At 42.6% G+C, this 20322-nt stretch overlaps 1 protein-coding gene and 1 pseudogene across 1 annotated transcript; both read right to left on the bottom strand.

Annotated features, from left to right (window-relative positions):
- Positions 1–9308: 9308 nt before the first annotated feature.
- On the bottom strand, positions 9309–17806 carry LOC106612751 (odorant receptor 131-2-like; annotated as a pseudogene).
- Positions 17807–18782: 976 nt separating this feature from the next.
- On the bottom strand, positions 18783–19802 carry LOC106612752 (odorant receptor 131-2-like). Its single transcript, XM_014214230.1, has one exon. The coding sequence runs from the start codon at positions 19800–19802 to the stop codon at positions 18783–18785; it is 1020 nt and encodes a 339-aa protein (XP_014069705.1).
- Between the last annotated feature and the right edge of the window lie 520 nt (positions 19803–20322).

The raw sequence follows: 20322 nt of genomic DNA, 5'->3' as shown, positions 1-20322 counted from the left end.
TCAAACCCACATCTGCGGTTTTGCATGCATCATGTTCCAACCAATTTATCTATTAGAGCCATCTTCACTCAGATTAACTGATTTAAAAAAACAGCTGTGCAAAATCATATAGCCCATTTTGTCACTTTAAAATGATGATCACATCTGATAAACTATGGGCTCAGCAGTTAACATTTTTCCTGGAAAAGTCAAGCACATTATCTCTGTGCAGAAAGAAATCATGTCTGAATTCACTTGCAGGCGAGTTTCTTTCGTTTTGAATTTGGAAAATGGTTACGTTTTGAAAGGGCTTTATGTTTTGAAATGAAGGCTCAACTGGAGGCCTGCTATTTATGAAATTTAACTTAGACCAATCAATGTTTCTTCAAATGTGTTTATTTTCCTCATTACTGTTATGCCAGTATTTGTAATGCAGTATAAACTATACTGCTCAAAAAAAGAAAGGGAACACTTTATTTTTTAAACAACACATCCTAGATCTGAATGAAAGAAATAATCTTATTAAATACTTTTTTCTTTACATAGTTGAATGTGCTGACAACAAAATCACACAAAAATAATCAATGGAAATCCAATTTATCAACCCATGGAGGTCTGGATTTGGAGTCACACTCAAAATTAAAGTGGAAAACCACACTATAGGCTGATCCAACTTTGATGTAATGTCCTTAAAACAAGTCAAAATAAGGCTCAGTAGTGTGTGTGGCCTCCACGTGCCTGTATGACCTCCCTACAATGCCTGGGCATGCTCCTGATGAGGTGGCGGATGGTCTCCTGAGGGATCTCCTCCCAGACCTGGACTAAAGCATCCGCCAACTCCTGGACAGTCTGTGGTGCAACGTGGCGTTGGTGGATGGAGCGAGACATGATGTCCCAGATGTGCTCAATTGGATTCAGGTCTGGGGAACGGGCGGGCCAGTCCATAGCATCAATGCCTTCCTCTTGCAGGAACTGCTGACACACTCCAGCCACATGAGGTCTAGCATTGTCTTGCATTAGGAGGAACCCAGGGCCAGCCGCACCAGCATATGGTCTCACAAGGAGTCTGAGGATCTCATCTCGGTACCTAATGGCAGTCAGGCTACCTCTGGCGAGCACATGGAGGGCTGTGCGGCCCCCCAAAGAAATGCCACCCCACACCATGACTGACCCACCGCCAAACCGGTCATGCTGGAGGATGTTGCAGGCAGCAGAACGTTCTCCACAGCGTCTCCAGACTCTGCCACGTCTGTCACGTGCTCAGTGTGAACCTGCTTTCATCTGTGAAGAGCACAGGGCGCCAGTGGCGAATTTGCCAATCTTGGTGTTCTCTGGCAAATGCCAAACGTCCTGCACGGTGTTGGGCTGTATGCACAACCCCCACCTGTGGACGTCGGGCCCTCATACCACCCTCATGGAGTCTGTTTCTGACCGTTTGAGCAGACACATGCACATTTGTGGCCTGCTGGAGGTCATTTTGCAGGGCTCTGGCAGTGCTTCTCCTGCTCCTCTTTGCACAAAGGCGGAGGTAGCGGTCCTGCTGCTGGGTTGTTGCCCTCCTACGGCCTCCTCCATGTCTCCTGATGTACTGGACTGTCTCCTGGTAGCGCATCCATGCTCTGGACACTACGCTGACAGACACAGCAAACCTTCTTGCCACAGCTCGCATTGATGTGCCATCCTGGATGAGCTGCACTACCTGAGCCACTTGTGTGGGTTGTAGACTCCGTCTCATGCTACCACTAGAGTGAAAGCACCGCCAGCATTCAAAAGTGACCAAAACATCAGCCAGGAAGCATAGGAACTGAGAAGTGGTCTGTGGTCCCCACCTGCAGAACCACTCCTTTATTGGGGGTGTCTTGCTAATTGCCTATAATTTCCACCTGTTGTCTATTCCATTTGCACAACAGCATGTGAAATTTATTGTCAATCAGTGTTGCTTCCTAAATGGACAGTTTGATTTCACAGAAGTGTGATTGACTTGGAGTTACAATGTGTTTAAGTGTTCCCTTTATTTTTTTGAGCAGTGTATATTGGAGCAATCCTTGCTATATGAGGAATGTCACAAAACCCTATTGGTGCAATGCGTAGGGTGTTTGCCTTTCATGCCAGCAACCCGGGCTCTCCTCCCTGTCCTGTCGTTCGCTACATTTGTGTCTGAAGTGAGACGGCAGACGTGAGGCAATGGAACACACGGACGTGTGAGGGGGCTGAGTAGTCGAAGCACTGGGACGTGCCTTCCCATTCAGAGTGGGCCATGTAACGATCCTCTCTATATGAGCTACTTTTCAATTCCCAGCAAGTGCGTTAACCCTATTGGTGCGATGCGATGGGTGTTTACCTTTCACGCCAGCGACCCAGTTAGGCTTCCCTGTCCCGTGGTTCACTACAATATCTATAAAACCTTGTTCTATTTTTAAAGGGTGTTCTCTCAACCCATGAGTGAAATGCATGCAGACCAGGGCCTAGAGTAAAAGGCATGTCCGTTGGGCCTCCCGAGTGGTGCAGTGGTTTAAGGGACTGCATCACAGTGCTATCTGTGCCACTAGAGATCCTGGTTCGAGTCCAGGCTCTGTCGCAGCTGGCCGTGACCGGGAGACCAATGGGGCGGCGCACAATTGGCCCAGCATCGTCCGGGTTAGGGGAGGGTTTGGCCGGCAAGGAAGTTCTTGTCTCATCATGCACTAGTGACTCATGTGGCGGGCCGGGTGCAATGCACGCTGACACGGTCGCCGGGTGCACAGTGTTTCCTCTGACACATTGGTGCTTCTGGGTTAAACGGGCATTAAGTCAAGAAGCAATGCGGCTTGGCTGGGTTGTGTTTTAGAGAATGCACGGCTCTCGACCTTTGCTTCTCCCGAGTCCGTACCGGAGTTGCAGCGATGGGACAAGACTGTAACTACTAATTGGATACCACGAAAAATCTTCCGTTAATGCTTCGCATAGGTTGGACAAGAGACATGTCTCCAATTCAATTCTCCATCGTCCCCTCCTGTAGTGTTCAATGGACAAACGACATTTTAATTGTCATTGTCATTTTAATCCATAGAGACGTGAAGGAGAAGCTCGTCGGATGTTGATCTCTTCTCGGCTGGGTCCTCATTTGGGACCAAAGTTCCTTGTTGTTAAGAGTCTCTTTCTGCTCTTGCAGACGCTAACTACAGAGGCCAACAAGGCAGAGTAGGATAGAAAAATAAAAAGGCATGTCCGTCTACTAGTGTTCGTTATTGTTTTCAGAGAGAATGATGAAACCGTAAAGTAAACATTGGCATGGGTTGTTAGTGAGGGGACTTTCATGGACTGCATTTGATGAACAGGGAGGCGTGTTCACTGTGTTGCTGGATGGATATCTCCAGAGTACAGTTAGAAAGAGAACATGTCCCCTGTTCCCTGATTAATAATGAGAGCTTCTGAGTCAAGCCTAATTGTGCAACCCTATTACGGACTACAAAGGGAAGCACAGCAGCGAGCTGCTCAGTGACACGAGCCTACCAGACGAGCTAAATAAGTTATATGCTCGCTTTGAGGCAAGCAATACTGAAGCATGCATGAGAGCATCAGCTGTTCCGGACAACTGTGTGATCACGCTCTCCATAGCCGATGTGAGTAAGACCTTTAAACAGGTCAACATTCACAAGGCCACAGGGCCAGATGGATTACCAGGATGTGTACTCCGAGCATGCGCTGACCAACTGGCAAGTGTCTTCACTGACATTTTTAACCTGTCCCTGACCGAGTCTGTAATACCAACATGCTTAAATGGGACCACCATATTCCCTGTTCCCAAGGTAACCTGCCTAAATGACTACTGACCTGTAGCACTCACGTCTATAGCCATGAAATGCTTTGAAAGGCTGGTCATGGCTCACATCAATACCGTTATCCCAGAAACCCTAGACCCACTCCAATTTGCATAACGCCCAACAGATCCACAGATGATGCAATCTCAATCACACTCCACACTGCCCTTTCCCACCTGGACAAAAGGAACACCTACGTGAGAGTGCTATTCATTGACTACAGCTCAGCGTTCAACACCATAGTGTCCTCAAAGCTCATCACTAAGCTAAGGACCCTGGGATGAAACACCTGCCTCTGCAACTGGATCCTGGACTTCCTGAGGGGTCCGCCCCCAGGTGGTAAGTGTAGTCTCCCACACAAACCTTTAGATGCTGTGACATCCTGTGGAGATTGGGCCTGGTTGAACACGTTACTCTAAAGTTGGTATCGTTTGATTGTTCAATGGTGGTTGATTTTGTTTTGAAAAAGTTACAGCTTCAGATGTTATAAATGGAATGAAATCCCTTTGTCCTGTCTCTTATCCTGTCCATGGAGGAAGGCTGTATGAACAATTCTCATTTCCTAGTTTTCTAGGTCTCTGGTCTAGTAGGCATCTCTTTGTTCCTGCTTGGTCTTGTAAGTTAACCTTATCATTTATATGAAAGGCTGGGAGTTGAGGATCTACAGTATATGCGTAGAATGATGCTTTGTTAATGTCAGTATTTCCTTGTAACTTAATCTTTATGCCTTGTATGTGAACCCATTCATTTGACAGTTATTAAATAATACTTGATTTGATATTCGCTTCTCATGACCATTCCTTGATCTTAGGCAGCTAAATGCATAATAGTTGATTGCATATGGTTTTACTTTAATATGTAATGGAGTCAGATAGTAAGGTTTATCGAATGTAGATTGTTAAATATTATTTAGCTCTAGGGTAAATGATGATCCCGCCATGATATATCTTTTGGATACTTTGAACTAAATTGGAGTTTATTCCATTAGATTCCCTGATATATAACGAATACGTAGCCTACGCGGTTGATAGGCCTAATATGCAGTCAACCAATATTTTTATGCCAATCATCTAGGCAAGTATGGTCTCACATTTGATTTGACTTGGGATGACATTCTACAGTACTAGCAATATATATTGGCATGCATAAGAAAAAACCTAGGAGTATCCCCTTGAACATTGTGGATTGCAAAACTAAAGAGACATACGAGACAAGACACAGAAATAGCAACAGAAGAGTAGGATATGATGGAGAGAGACAACAGGCAAGACACAGAGACAGCAACAGAAGAATAGGATATGATGGAGAGTGACACCAGAAGAACAAAAAAGGCCTTAACAGAAGAGGATAGACAAAGGAGACACTAACAAACAAGAACCTGAGACAGCAACAGACAAGACACAAGACAGCAAAAGACAAGACACCGAGAAAGTGACAGAAGAGATGGAGAGAGAACAGAGGTTTGATGAGCACAGAGTAGACTATATCACTTCAAGCTGCTCTATAGATTCTAATTAGTTTTCAAATCAAATCAAATCAAATTTATTTATATAGCCCTTCGTACATCAGCTGATATCTCAAAGTGCTGTACAGAAACCCAGCCTAAAACCCCAAACAGCAAGCAATGCATGTGAAAGAAGCACGGTGGCTAGGAAAAACTCCCTAGGAAAAACTCCCTAGAAAGGCCAAAAACCTAGGAAGAAACCTAGAGAGGAACCAGGCTATGAGGGGTGGCCAGTCCTCTTCTGGCTGTGCCGGGTGGATATTATAACAGAACATGGTCAAGATGTTAAAATGTTCATAAATGACCAGCATGGTCAAATAATAATAATCATAGTAGTTGTCGAGGGTGCAACAAGCACGTCCGGTGAACAGGTCAGGGTTCCATAGCCGCAGGCAGAACAGTTGAAACTGGAGCAGCAGCACGGCCAGGTGGACTGGGGACAGCAAGGAGTCATCATGCCAGGTAGTCCTGAGGCATGGTCCTAGGGCTCAGGTCCTCCGAGAGAAAGAAAGAAAGAGAGAAAGAGAGAATTAGAGAGAGCATATTTAAATTCACACAGGACACCGGATAAGACAAGAGAAATACTCCAGATGTAACAGACTGACCCTAGCCCCCCGACACATAAACTACTGCAGCATAAATACTGGAGGCTGAGACAGTTTTATTTATTTGCCCAAATTATAACAGGTGAAATACAGTGAAAACGTAAAACATGGTTTACAAAACATTTGCAGGTGAGGTGAAAAAGCCTGTGAAATTACTATTAAAACAATTGTTTGCTTTTTACACTTTTTACAAACAGGACAGGATGAGAGAGGAGGATACACAAGAGACAAGTTACCTGAAAAATATCTAATCTCTCAATGTTCTAATCTCTCAATGTTCAAATCAAAGCCCATCAAATTCATGCACTTAGCTGTTAAAATTCCTTATTTTTTATGCCAGGGGAGGATAACCCCAGATCGCCTACTGGCTTTGGGCAAAGCCCAAATGTCTTAAAATCCTAGAAATGGCCCTGATCTCACCCTGCATCCCACTGCTGGATTGCCTCTGAAGTTAAGCATGGTCAGTTTTGGTCAGTCCCTCTATGGGAGATCAGATGTAGCTGGAAGTAGTGAAAAATAAATATGTGAAGGGAAAATAAATCATGAGGGTAAAACATGTGTAGAATTAAACTGTGAAACTTCACATATGTGTCCGAAAACCATGTCTGACTCGTGAAAATTTTAACAGCCCAAAAAGGTTTGTGACTTTTTTGTAAGGGAACACACCTGAAAAATGTTGGGGCTGCCTTATTAATCAATAAAAAAGTTTGAATAACAAAAGACACCCACCTCAGACGATTAGAGAAAGAGGACATTATATGAGTAGTAATACTGTAGGACTGTAGACATGAAAACATTCCAATAACAGTTGATGGTACTCTTCACTTATTACACAATTGTGCCGGATGGGGCCTCTAACCGGGAAACAGGTTAATTAAGACATGTTAGTGTTTCCCCTACCACTGTAGAGGCCTGGTGGGGTTACTGGCCTAAAGATCAAATCAAGTGCACTTTATGAGAAGCTAGTAGAGGAAATATTTGATTTCCTTGTAGGTTTTCTTGGGAGGAACTGGGGTATTTTATTATTCTCCTGATCAAGTCATCATAACATGCAGTGCTTTCGGAAAGTATTCCGACCCCTAGACTTTTTCCATAATTTGTTACGTTACAGCCTTATTCTAAAATGGATTAAAAAAAAATCGAAACTGAACAATCTACACACAATACCCCATCTTGACAAAGCGAAACCTGTTTTTATTTGTTTATTTTAGCAAATGTATTAAAAATAAAAAACAGAAATACTGTACCTTATTTACGTAAGTATTGAGACCCTTTGCTATGAGACTCAATACTGAGCACAGGCGCAGCCTGTTTCCATTGATCATCCTTGAGATGTTTCTACAACTTGATTGGAGCCCACCTGTGTCACACCCTGATCTGTTTCACCTGTCTTTGTGCCTGTCTCCACCCCCCTCCAGGTGTCGCCCATCTTCCCATTATCCCCTGTGTATTTATACCTGTGTTCTCTGTTTGTCTGTTTCCAGTTTGTCTTGTCTTGTCAGGTCTTACCAGCGTTCTCTCCCGCCTTCCTGTTTCTCTAGTTCTGTTTCCTAGTTTTTCCCGGTTCTGACCATTCTGCCAGCCCTGACCCCGAGCCTGCCTGCTGTCCTGTACCTGCCTGACTTGGACCTGATCACAAACCTCTGCCTGCCTCGTGTTTCTAATAAATCATCTGAGAACTGAGAACAGCCTCCCGTGTCTGGATCTGGGTCATATCCTGAGTCGCGATAACCTGTGGTAAATTCTATTGATTGGACATGATTTGGAAAGGCACACACATGTCTATATAAAGTCCTGCAATTACAGTGCATGTCACAGCAAAAACCAAGTCACAAGGTTGAAGGAATTGTCCATAGAAGCTCCAAGGCAGGATTTTGTCGAGGCACAGATCTGGGGAAGGGTACCAAAATATGTCTGCAGCATTGAAGGTCCCCAAGAACACAGTGGCCTCCATCATTCTTAGATGAAAGAAGTTTGGAACGACCAATACTCTTCCTAGAGCTGGCTGCCCAGCCAAACTGAGCAATCGGGGGAGAAGGGCCTTGGTCAGGGAGGTGACCAAGAACCCGATGGCCACTCTGACAGAGCTCTAGAGTTCCTCTATGGAGAAACTTCCAGAAGGACAATCATCTCTGCAGCACTCCACCAATCAGGCCTGTATTGTAGAGTGGCCAAACGGAAGTCACTCCTCAGTAAAAGGCAGATGACATCTGCTTGGATTTTGCCAAAAGGCAGCTAAAGAATCTCAGACCATGAGAAACAAGATTCTCTGGTCTGATGAAACCAAGATGTAACTCTTTGGCCTGAAGGCCAAGCGTCACGTTTAGAGGAAACCTGGCATCATCCCTACGGTGAAACATGGTGGTGGCAGCGTCATGCTGTGGGGATGTTTTTCAGCGGCAGGGACTTGGAGACTAGTCAGGATCGAGGGAAAGTTGAACGGAGCAAAGAACAGAGAGATCCTTGATGAAAACCTGCTCCAGAGCGCTCAGGACCTCAGACTGGGGTGAAGGTTCACCTTCCAACAGGACAACGACCCTAAGCACACAGCCAAGAGAATGCAGGAATGGCTTCGGGATAAGTCTCTGAATGTCCTTGAGGGGCCCAGCCAGAGCCCGGACTTGAACCCCATCGAACATCTCTGGAGAGACCTGAAAATAGCTGTGCTGCAACGCTCCCCATCCAAGCTGACAGAGCTTGAGAGGATCTGCGGAGAAGAATGGATGAAACTCCCCAAATACAGGTGTGCCAAGCTTGTAGCATCATACCCAAGAAGACTCAATGCTGTAATCGCTGCAAAAGGTGCTTCAACAAAGTACTGAGTAAAGGGTCTGAATATTTATGTTAATGGAATATTTAAGTTTTTTGTTTTTAATACATTTGAAAAATGTCTAAAAACCTGTTTTTGCTCTATCATTAGGAGGTATTGTGTGTAGATTGATGAGGGAAAAAAACAATTGAATCAATTTTAGAATAAGGCTGTAACGTAACAACGTGGAAAAAGTCAAGGGTTCTGAATTCTTTCCGAAGGCACTGTACACGGTTTATGTTATGACATTTTTTGGGGGGGGAAGAACACATTTCACTGCAATGCATATAATTATTGATGCTGTAGACCTAAAAACATACATAAGTGCATTTAACAGAGCTGTGCATATATACCAAGACATTAACACAGTACATCATTGTCTGAGGACTTGACAAAGAAAAGTGCATTTCAATACCACAAGATCATGTGATAAATAAATCCAATACCTTGTTACATGCTGTAGCAAATCATGTTTTATATATCCAAATCTGAAACATTAAGCCATTATTAGTGAGTACATCTTGCAATACAACAAAAAATCTATGTTAACCTGTTCCAGTAAGTGATGTCTTTTCATATAATCAGCAATTTAAATATTAACAAATATTCTCTTATTCAATCCACAAAATACATAAAAACATTTCATCCCTTAGGCCATAGACAAGTGGACTCAGACATCGTGGATCCAGAATAAAAACAATGTAATCAAAGTACCTTACATTAATAAAAATTCTGAAATTAATCTGCAAGACAGCCGCCTGGATGAATGGGCACCACAGCTGGATCAAACAGAGGAACAGCTGGATGGCGTGGAGGATCACCATTTTATGACTTTTAGAGGAAGATTTCTTACTGTCTGATGATGCCTCTTTAGCAACTGCTATTATTCTAGCATAGGTAAACACAATGGTGATGGACATGACCAGAAAGTAGAACTGACTTACTGCTGATATAATGTGACCCTGCCACCTATGTACAACAAGCATCTCCACTGAGCACTGCTTGTCCGGAGTGTAAAAGCCCAGAGTTACTGAGGCAAGGAAGATGGAGACCATTATGATGGACTGTATGGCGCTGATGCTGTGGATGAGTAGGATGCAGTGAATGGCTCTGCGTACAGTGGAGAGCTCTCCGTGGCGCAGGGGCATGCAGATGGCCACATAGGCTCATGGCTGTCAGTGGCGTGGCAAAGGTCAATACACTCATAAACACACAGATGATAATACACACTGCAACTGGCATGGGGACTGCAAAGAAACTAAGTAGGAGCAAGATGTTAGCCACTATTAAGTACAGGCAGTCAACCAGCAGTGTGTGAGCGAAGAAGATATAGCGTGTGTTTGTCCTTTTTGAAGACGGTGAAGATGATCAAGCAGATGATGTAAATAAAGATGGCATTCAGGACCTGGACTATTACGACCTGGATTATTACAACCCTCTCATTAACCTCTAGGGGCTAGGGGGCAGTATTTTCACAGCCGGATGATAAACGTACCCAATTTAAACAGGTTACTACTCCGGCCCAGAAAATAGAATATGCATATTATTAGTAGATTTGGATAGAAAACACTCTGAATGGTGTCTCTAAGTATAACAGAACTCATATGGCAGGCAAAAACCTGAGAAAAAATTGAAAATGAAAATTTTGTGGCTGTACTATTTTCAAGTCATTGGTAATAAAACACACAGTGACAAAGGATTCATTTTGCACTTCCTATGGCTTCCACTAGATGTCAACGATCTTTATAAAGTTGTTTGAAGCGTCTATGATGAACAGAGACCGAATGAGAAGGAAGGGAAGTTGACATCCCTGGGAGGTCGTCACTTCATTATTGCGCGCACATGTGAGGCGAGACATTTTTCAAAACTTGTTTCAAGACACAGGAGAGATCGGGTTGAAATATTACTGATGTTTCACGTTAAAAATGGACCAAAAGATTGATGCTAAACAACGTTTGACATGTTTGAACGAACGTAAATAGATTTTTTTTTTAACTTTTCGTCGTGACTTTTCCCTCCCATTTTGAGTAGCCTATCGAACGCGCTAACAACACGGAACAGCATGGAGTTATTTGGACATAAATTATGAACTTCATCGAAAAAAACAACATTTGTTGTGGACCTGAGATTCCTGGAAGTGCATTCTGATGAAGATTATTAAAGGTAAGGGAATATTGCTAATGTTATTGATGGTTTTAGATGATTCCAACATAGCGGCTAGCTGTATAGCCTAGTGTATTTTTCTGACCAGAGTACTCAGATTATTGCAAATTATGCTTTCCCAGTAAAGTTATTTTGAAATCTGTCAATGCGGTTGCATTCAGAATGCAACCGTTATTCTTTGAATAACAGTTTAATACTTTAACCATGTTTTATAATGAGTATTTTTTTGTAAATTCACTGGCAGTTTTGGGGGAGACACATTTTCTCAACGACACGCGCTGATGTAAAATGCTGTTTTTGGATATAAATATGAACTTGATAGAACAAAAATGCATGTATTGTCTAACATAATGTCCTAGGAGTGTCATCTGATGAAGATTGTCAAAGGTTAGTGCATAATTTTAGCTGGTTTTCTGCTTTTGGTGATGCCTGTCCTTGAATTGAAAATGGATGTGTGTACTTTTTTGGCTATGTACTCTCCTAACATAATCTAACTTTATGCTTTCGCCGTGAAGCCTCTTTGAAAATCGGACAATGTGGTTCGATTAAGGAGATGTTTATCTTTTAAATGGTGTAAAATAGTTGATTGTTTGAGAAATTGAAATTTTAGATTTTTGATGTTTTGAATTTCCCGCCTTGCTAGCAATCCCGTCAGTGGGATTAGGTTACCCTCGATCCCCTGTCACAGAAAGGAGCTGCAACCACCTGTAGCTGTAACGTTGTCAGACATATCTGTAAAAAAGAATGAAAATGAATTATACAGTATTTCATAGAAACAATATAAACGTTTACATTTAAGTGTCAAATATTGACATCTTTAATACATTTCAAATCTTAGATAAAATCTAAAACCTCTGTTCCAGGAAAATAAATTCAATTTTGTCAGAATCTGATGCTGTCATGATTGTCGTAAGGAGTGGACCAAAACGCAGCGGGAAAATGTATACTCATCTTCTTTTTTTATTTGAAGAACGAAAAACAAAATAAACACGTATACAAAACAAACGACTCCAAACAGTCCCGTCAGGTGCAACAAACACTAAACCAGGAAATAACTACCCACAAACCCCCATAGAACAAACACCCCTATAAATAGGACCTTCAATCAGAGGCAACGAGAAGCAGCTGCCTCCAATTGAAGGTCAACCCAATAAACACCACATAGAAATAGACCAACTAGAAATAACATAGAAATACACTAACATAGAACATAACCCAAACAACCCCAAAACACCCTAAACAAACACCCCCTGCCACGCCCTGACCAAACTACAATAACAAACAGCCCCTTTACTGGTCAGGACGTGACAGATGCATTGTGTCTTGTTGGTTATAGGATACAAGTTTAAATACGGCAGATTACTTTCATAGCTTAGCAGCAGCACACTGCTAAATGGTCATTCTCCTCTTCAGTCCTCAAGCAAAGATCTACTGACAGAGAGCTATGCATGAAGTCTTTATAGAGAAATTCATTTATGAAGGGTTTCTCAAAGGAATGTTGTCGTGAATCTTCCAAAACACCTCATCCCTATATTTAAACTAACCATATAACTACGTAATTCACGAACACTAATCTCCTGGGATTATATCACTTTTTCCATAATGTTCACAGGGGACTGTGTGGCATTCACTACGAGTAAAACACACATTACAGTAAACATTATGTATTGTGTGTAAATATTTTGGTAATCTGACCAAGAAGTATGGATATCTGTCTACCTGTGAGCAGTGTTTGGTGTAGTAGTGTGTAACGCAGTAGTGGATACCCCGGGCTCTTAATTAGGTTACACATTCAAACACAGATGCATGCTCTCGTCCCTTTCATGAAGTACTGTGTGAATTGTAGGCTAAATGTGCTTTATATTTAATGAGAAAATTGGAAACTATAGCTAGTGTTCTCTTAATAATAGTAAATCCCAAAAGTTGGCCTGCATATAAAAGGCAGCATCAAAACACGGTCTCTCTCATACATTAATTTCGAGTGACCATTTTAAAAAAATGTATTGAGGTTATTTGAATAATGTTCCTAGGGTAGAACGTGGCACTAATTATTGTGAGGATCAACGCTGAAGACAGAAAGCAGGTACAGGGAGAACATTTAATAGACAACGGACATGAAACAGGACAGGCACAGGGTCTGGACAGGGGACAAAATAACGACATCAATGCTGACACAGGGAACAAATGGGGGAGCAGACAATTATAGATGGGGCAGTCAACAAAGGGAAGTACCCTCCCCTCCTAGGGGCGCCACCCGGCGTCCCACCTGGGCGAGCATGATGGGCCGGCCGAGGCATGGGCGCTGGACAAGCCGGATGGGGCTTAGAAGCCTGACGAACCTGCAGAGGTGTGGGAGCCTGGCGAACCGGCTGAGGCGTGGGAGCCTGACGATCCAGTTGAGGTGTGAAAGCCTGACGATCCCGCTGCGACGTGGGAGCCTGACAAACCGGCTGAGGCATGGGAGCCTGATGGCCGGCTGCAACATGATGTGGGGTGGGCGCCTGCCGAGCCCACCGGGGCAAGAAAACCTCTCAAGCCGGCATGGAAGCCCGACGAGCTAGCTGAGGCACCCCCGGTTCCATCGGTGACGGCATCCGGGCCCGACGTCACCAACAAAAAACATACCCACCCTGATGCTTCCAATTTTGGTGTCAGCATTCTGTGAGGATCGACACTGGAGACAGGAAGCAGGTACAGGGAGAACATTTAATAGACAACGGACATGAAACAGGACAGGAACAGCGTCTGGACAAGGGACAAAATAACGACATCGATGCTGACACAGGGAACTAACGGGTGAGCAGACAATTATAGACGAGGCAATCAACAAAGGGAAGGAGTCCAGGTGAGTACTGCTGCACGTAATGATGGTGACAGGTGTGCGTAATGAAGGGCAACCTGGCACCCTCGAGCACCAGAGCGGGAGCAGGCATGACAATTATAGGCTACTACAGTTGCTAGGCTAATTGTGAGATTATAAATGATGTTACAATCAAAATGTTTAGAGTTATGTAAGTCATAGCAGAGGTAATATGTACAGTATAAAGCTAGTACTAGTGTGACTATGTGGATTTGAACCTGGGTCTCCTGCTTTTCAAAACACTGCCTTACTCCACTCAGCCAGTCTTCAGTCTTAACTGGCCTGCTGAACCACCCATGTTACACTGAGCACATGGGGCCCGATTCAGACTTGCGATACCTAGACTTAAGTCAATAAAACATGGACATTTATTTTACTTAAGTCTATGTTAAATCAACTTATCTCAAGTCTGAATAGGAATTCTACCTTCTCCTGTGTGGAATTTCAACTTTATTTGTAAATGCTTTATTTAGACAGATTAGAATTATACCGAGAATACAGAGAAGGAGTGAAAGTGGGAAAGGAATTAAAATCCTGAGTTTTAGGGCAGAAAGAGTGACACATTTATTTGTAATGTGACCCACTCAACCACATCTCCACATGTCATGTGAGGAGCTTGTGAATCGAATTGAGTTCAAGCCTGGGCACCCATGTCAGAAGACAAATGTTTAGATTGAAGGCAAAATGTGAACTTCAAACATTGTGATGCCGCACTGTTCAGAATTCCCCGTCTAGGGCATAAATGTGGAGAAAGGGAATTCATGTAAGGAGTGCCCTCTGGATAACTCTATGATGAAATGGGGAAAACAACCTGGTCACAGAGAAAAACGTATTATAATTTACGAGAATCGTACCACTTTAATTGGTATGATATGTTTCTTTACGAATCGTACTAAATATAATAGTGATCGTACAATACAATAAGAATTGTAAGACGTATAGTATCCTACATTTTGATCACATTTGACCCATTTAGTATGATATACAGTGGCAAGAAAAGTATGGATTTCTTCATAAATTGGTCATAAAATTTTATCTGATCTTCATCTAAGTCACAACAACAGACAGACACTGTCTGCTTAAACTAATAACACACAAACAATTATACGTTTTCATGTCTTTATTGAACACACCGTGTAAACATTTACAGTGTAGGGTGGGTAAATATGTGAACCCTTGGATTTAATATCTGGTTGACCCTCCTTTGGCAGCAATAAACTCAACCAAACGTTTTCTGTAGTTGCGGATCAGACCTGCACAATGGTCAGGAAGAATTTTGGACCATTCATCTTTACAAAACTGTTTCAATTCAGCAATATTCTTAGGATGTCTGGTGTGAACCGCTCTCGAGGTCATGCCACAGCATTTTAAATCGGGTTGAGGTCAGGACTCTGACTGGGCCACTCCAGAAGGTGTATTTTCTTCTGTTGTTGATTTACTTCTGTGTTTTGGGTGGTTGTTCTGTTGCATCACCCAACTTCTGTTGAGCTTCAACTGGCGGACAGATAACCTTACATTCTCCTGCAAAATGTCTTGATAAACTTGGGAATTCATTTTTCTGTCGATGATAGCAAGCTGTCCAGGCCCTGGGGCAGCAAAGCAGCCTCAAACCATGATGCTCCCTCCACCATACTTTACAGTTGGGTTGAGGTTTTGATGTTGGTGTGCTGTGCCTTCCAAACAACTCAACTTTAGTTGAATCTGTCCAGGTGCTCTTTTGCGAACTTCAGACGTGCAGCAATGTTTTTTTGGACAGCAGTGGCTTCTTCTGTGGTGTCCTCCCATGAACACCATTCTTGTTCAGTGTTTTAGTTATCGTAGACTCATCAACAGAGATGTTAACATGTTCCAGAGATTTCTGTAAGTCTTTAACTGACACTCTAGGATTCTTCTTAACCTCATTAAGCATTCTGCACTGTGCTCTTACAGTCGTCTTTGCAGGACAGCCACTCCTAGGGAGAGTAGCAACAGTGCTGAACTTTCTCCATTTATAGACAATTTGTCTTACCGTGGACTGATGAACATCAAGGCTTTAATTAGGGAATTAAGTCAAGGTCAGAATACGGCGTATCAGACACACCTGGCCACACCTTCATTTATTCGATCTCCACCCCAAATGAATAGCGGGTGAATAGCATGCTATTCTCATGCTTAAGTTCAAGGTCAGAATACTCATAGAGAGAATGGAATAAAAACGGAATTACGTTTCATTTAAGCGCGATTAACTCAGGTCGGAATCGGGCCCAGTGTGATTTCATTCCTCTGTGACCAAGAGAAAGTGGTCTTGTTTAAATTCTATGAAATTGCTCAGCATTCTTTTATGTTGAGAGCCGTAAATCCGGCTGAGAATATCGCAGAAAGATGAAACCACAACTGTTGGATTTGCAGAACTGTCACATTTCAATTGCCGTCTCCCAGTCTGGGCTCCATCACTCAGAGGGAGAGCAAATCGATTCTTTGTCTGGATAGGCCAGAAAATGTGACAATTTAAGCCAGCTCCACTGAGAGAGTGGTAGCAGAAAGCTGACAAATAGGACTTTCTAGCACTGTATGACTTTCACAGAGCACTTTGTACACCAGAAATTCAGACGGAACCAGTCCAGAACCACTCAAAGTCCCCCATAAAGGGGACTTAACATCTAAGAATGAAAATACACACGCTTTATAATTATATAATGTTTGTCATCCAGACAGGCTTTGACTCTTTTGATATATTTTAATTGACTAACATACAAAAGGTTGAGGTTGTGCATTACAGTAGGTAACTTATCTAGGCTACTAGTCTGTATAGACTCAAATAAAGTCATTGATTTGACCAGTGGCTCTGCTTGTGTACCAGTTCATTTGACCCTGGGCTTGGTGGCCAGGGCTCTGGGGCTGACACTGACCCTGTGTCTGTGTGAGCAGCGCAGAACATCTCCCCTCATGTAGCCCCTCAGGCACCAAGTGGGGATATCAGTTATAATGACAAGGGATGTTTTTAAAAGGGGCATAGCATTTGGTGTTCTCTTGTGCTTCATCACTGTAGACTAGATTCAGCCACACGGACTGCAAGAGCTTGATAAGAGTGAATGCCACCAAAGGGTTTGCCATAACAGCTGATGGTCCATTGTACACCTCACTGTGCAAGTCTGAAACCTTTGCAGAAAACTTGCAGAAAGAGTAAGGCTCTGTGTTATAAGTTAGAGAGAATACTTCACCCTACGGTAATACCATGATAGATGGTTAAGGGGGAGACAACCAAGCAATGATATATGCATGAGGCTTTCCATGGAAATCAACCTGCTAGAATGCATTTTGAGTTCATGATAGGCTAATAGTATATTTTATTGATTACTAATGTTAAGTTCTAGAGTTACCTAGAAGATAATAGTATAATGAAATTGTATGGAGCAGAATATAATAAAGGACACAGCCCCAACATATGGCTTACTAATTGTTAGACACAATTATCTTGATGCGTTTTCTCTCTCTCTCTCTCTCTCTCTCTCTCTCTAAAATCACTGACTCTATTACAAATGAGTGATAGGCTATGAAGCGCATGTGCATCATGACAACATACATGTCTGTCAGTGGTGGAAAAAGTAACCAATTGTCATACTACAGTAAAAGTAAAGATACTTTAATAGAAAATTACTCAAGTAAAAGTGAAAGTCACCCAGTAAAATACTACTTGAGTAAAAGTCTAAAAGTATTTGGTTTTAAATATACTTAAGTATCAAAAGTAAATGTAATTGCTAATATACAGTATACTTAAGTATTAAAAGTAAAAGTATCAATCATTTCACATTCTTTATATTAAGCAAACCAGACTGTATGATTTCTTGTTCATTTAATTTACGGATAGTGAGGGGCACACTCCAACACAGAGACATAATTTACAAACAATGCATTAGTGTTTAGTGTGTCCGCTCTAGGAATATAGTGGAGCAAAATTAAAAGTTGTCAAAAAGATAAATAGTAATTACAGATACCCAAAAAACGACTTAAGTAGTACTTTAAAGTATTTTACTTAAGTACTTTACACCACTGTATCTATCCAACTGTCACTCACCTTTTGATGGGTTCAAAGTCTCTCCGAATCATGTTCGATATAAGTTTCTAAATTATCAATACATTGGCTTTCAACATTCATGGCTTGTTTGACGTTCAATAAGGACGTATACATCTCACCAAAGATAATGGAATTGAAATCATATTGATTATAACACAGACTTTGTAAATGGATTTGAAATAATATAGCATTTTGCACGCACATTATGTCCTGGATGAAGTTTAAAATGTAAATGTTGCCTAAACTTGCAGCAGATTTTTGGTCGACTCTAATCTCCATCGTGGTCTTGCTGTAAAATTATGACATTGATGTCAGTTTCTTAAATTGACTCAAATCTGTCCTACGTTAGGAAAGCTGTGCTTGACCGGTCCTGCCATTCTGTGTGATTCTCCCCCAATGTTCTATCTCAGCAGAGCACGAGCCGCTCTGACAGCTGAGATATGAGCAGTCATTACTTCACATCATCTGTCATCAGGAGGAATGTTTGAGAATGCTTGTTAATTTATTAATAACAATCTCATACATGAAGTTGCATGATTAATGAACATTCATGTTACAGTAGGTAGGTATAGTAATTAGGAAAACTGGTTTTGCTCTAACTTTATAGCAACAGTTTGCACTTTGGAATTATTATGTGTTAATTTGCTCAGTCCCTCCGGCTTTCCACTCTACATATATTAGTCTCATTAACTGGTTTTATAATAACTCTCTGAATATCAAATAATCAATATTTTTATTTTGCCAAAGAAACTGCATGTCTTCCTATGGGCGCACAGTCATCTAGCCCGGTGGCTCAAGTTACAGTATCTGTGCACCAGCAACATGTCCACAACTTGACAAGTTTGGAATTATAGTGACATCTAGTGTTCCAGTTTACTGTTTGTAAAGCAATCTTCTCAATCCCAAAGTAAGCTTCTGTGTTTGAAGATTTTTTTTTTTTAAAGACACCCCTTTCATCCAGCCAGGGTTTTACTCTTTTGAGATATTTTAATTGACTAATATACAGACTCAAATAAAAATATGGATTTGGCTCTGGGGCTGACCCTGACCCAGTGTCTGTGTGGTGGCCGGGGCTCTGGGGCTGACCCTGACCTTGACCCTGAACCTGTGTTTGTGCGAGCAGCACAGTACATCTCCCATCACGTAGCTCCTCAAGCTCTCATCTCTCAGACCATAGATGAGCGGGCTAAGGAAGCGCGGCAGCAGTATGAAGCAGAAGTAGATGAAGAAGGAGATGTGCTCGGCCAGCCAGCCAGCGTGCATACTGATGAGGCTCTCCAAGACCGGTTGGGTGAAGGCAATCATGCACAGAAGCAGCTGAAAGCCGTGGAGCAGCACTGTATGCATGGCCTTGGCCACCGACGCCCGGTCCTGACGCATCTTCCTGGTCTCCAGCAGGATCCTCATGTAGGTGAACATGATGATGGCCAATACCGCCGCGAAGAACAGCCCATTCAGGGACACCTTAAACAGTGTCTGGACAGGGGACGAGTTGAGGACCGTGGTTCTGCAGATCACTGGGGTTGAGATGACATTGACGCCAGGCTGTGGCTTTCCCAGAGAGAAGTCCACAATGGGCAGGATGCAGCTGACCAGCCACAGGCTCAGGATGATGATCCAGATACGGTCAGCGTGCCAGGCAGCTGGACGCTGCAGAGGATAGAAGATGGCCACGTAGCGCTCCAGGGACATAGCTGCCAGGATCAGAGGGGTGTTGTGGAAGGTAGCGGTGGAGAAGAAGAGTAGAGGGGCACAGTAGACGATGGCAAACTTCACTTTGCCAACAATGAAGAGGAAGAGGAGGACAGAGGAGAGGAGCTGCAGAGTGTCATTGATCAGCATGTAGGCAAACAGGATGTATCGGGAGTTGTCCAGGAACTGTCTGTGGGAGGCGAAGGTGTGCAGCATGATGATGATGCAGTAGAGAAAGATGCAGAAGAAAGAGATCACCACACACACCTTGATTATTACAGACAGGCTCGTTTGTGAGTTGATTGCATTGCCTGGAAGTTCGGTCAGATTCTGCATTTTTCAGTGTGGCCTGCTTGAGGAATGGTCAATGTTTGCAAATCTGAAATGTTGAAGAAAACAAAGACTTGATATGCACACAGAACAACAATTCATGACAATATACTGGATCCCAAAGATGAATAAGAAGTCATGAACTAACCTCAACCTGTCCTCTGATGGAGAATGTAAAGGTTTGGGAGGGATGGGTTGTGGATTTTTATACATTTTTCTCCATGATGCAAAACAGAGGCATTTCCTTTTTCCAAATTTCTCAAGGGATAAATTAATTTCATGCCATTGTCATAACGCATCATGTTCATAATTATTGCTTATTCCTCAACAGAGAAAAGGTCTAGTGCTTAACTTTTACTTAGGGAACTCATTAGAAGTAATAATAACATAGTATAGTCATTCATTTGATGCTTTGAGCAATTATGTGGCCCATGCAAGAAGCAAACACTTTGCTCCAACCAACTGAGCTAACAGAGCCATCTTCACTCAGTTTAAGTAATTTGTGCAAAATCATATACATTGCCTT

The sequence above is a fragment of the Salmo salar genome, chromosome ssa09 (assembly GCF_905237065.1).
Source record: "Salmo salar chromosome ssa09, Ssal_v3.1, whole genome shotgun sequence".
NCBI classification, from domain to species: domain Eukaryota; kingdom Metazoa; phylum Chordata; class Actinopteri; order Salmoniformes; family Salmonidae; genus Salmo; species Salmo salar.
This window is presented reverse-complemented; position numbering and strand designations above follow the sequence as displayed.

Coding starts and splice junctions, on each gene's coding strand:
- LOC106612752 (XM_014214230.1), bottom strand. CDS start 19,802: ATGCAGAATCTGACCGAACTTCCAGGCAATGCAATCAACTCACAAACG.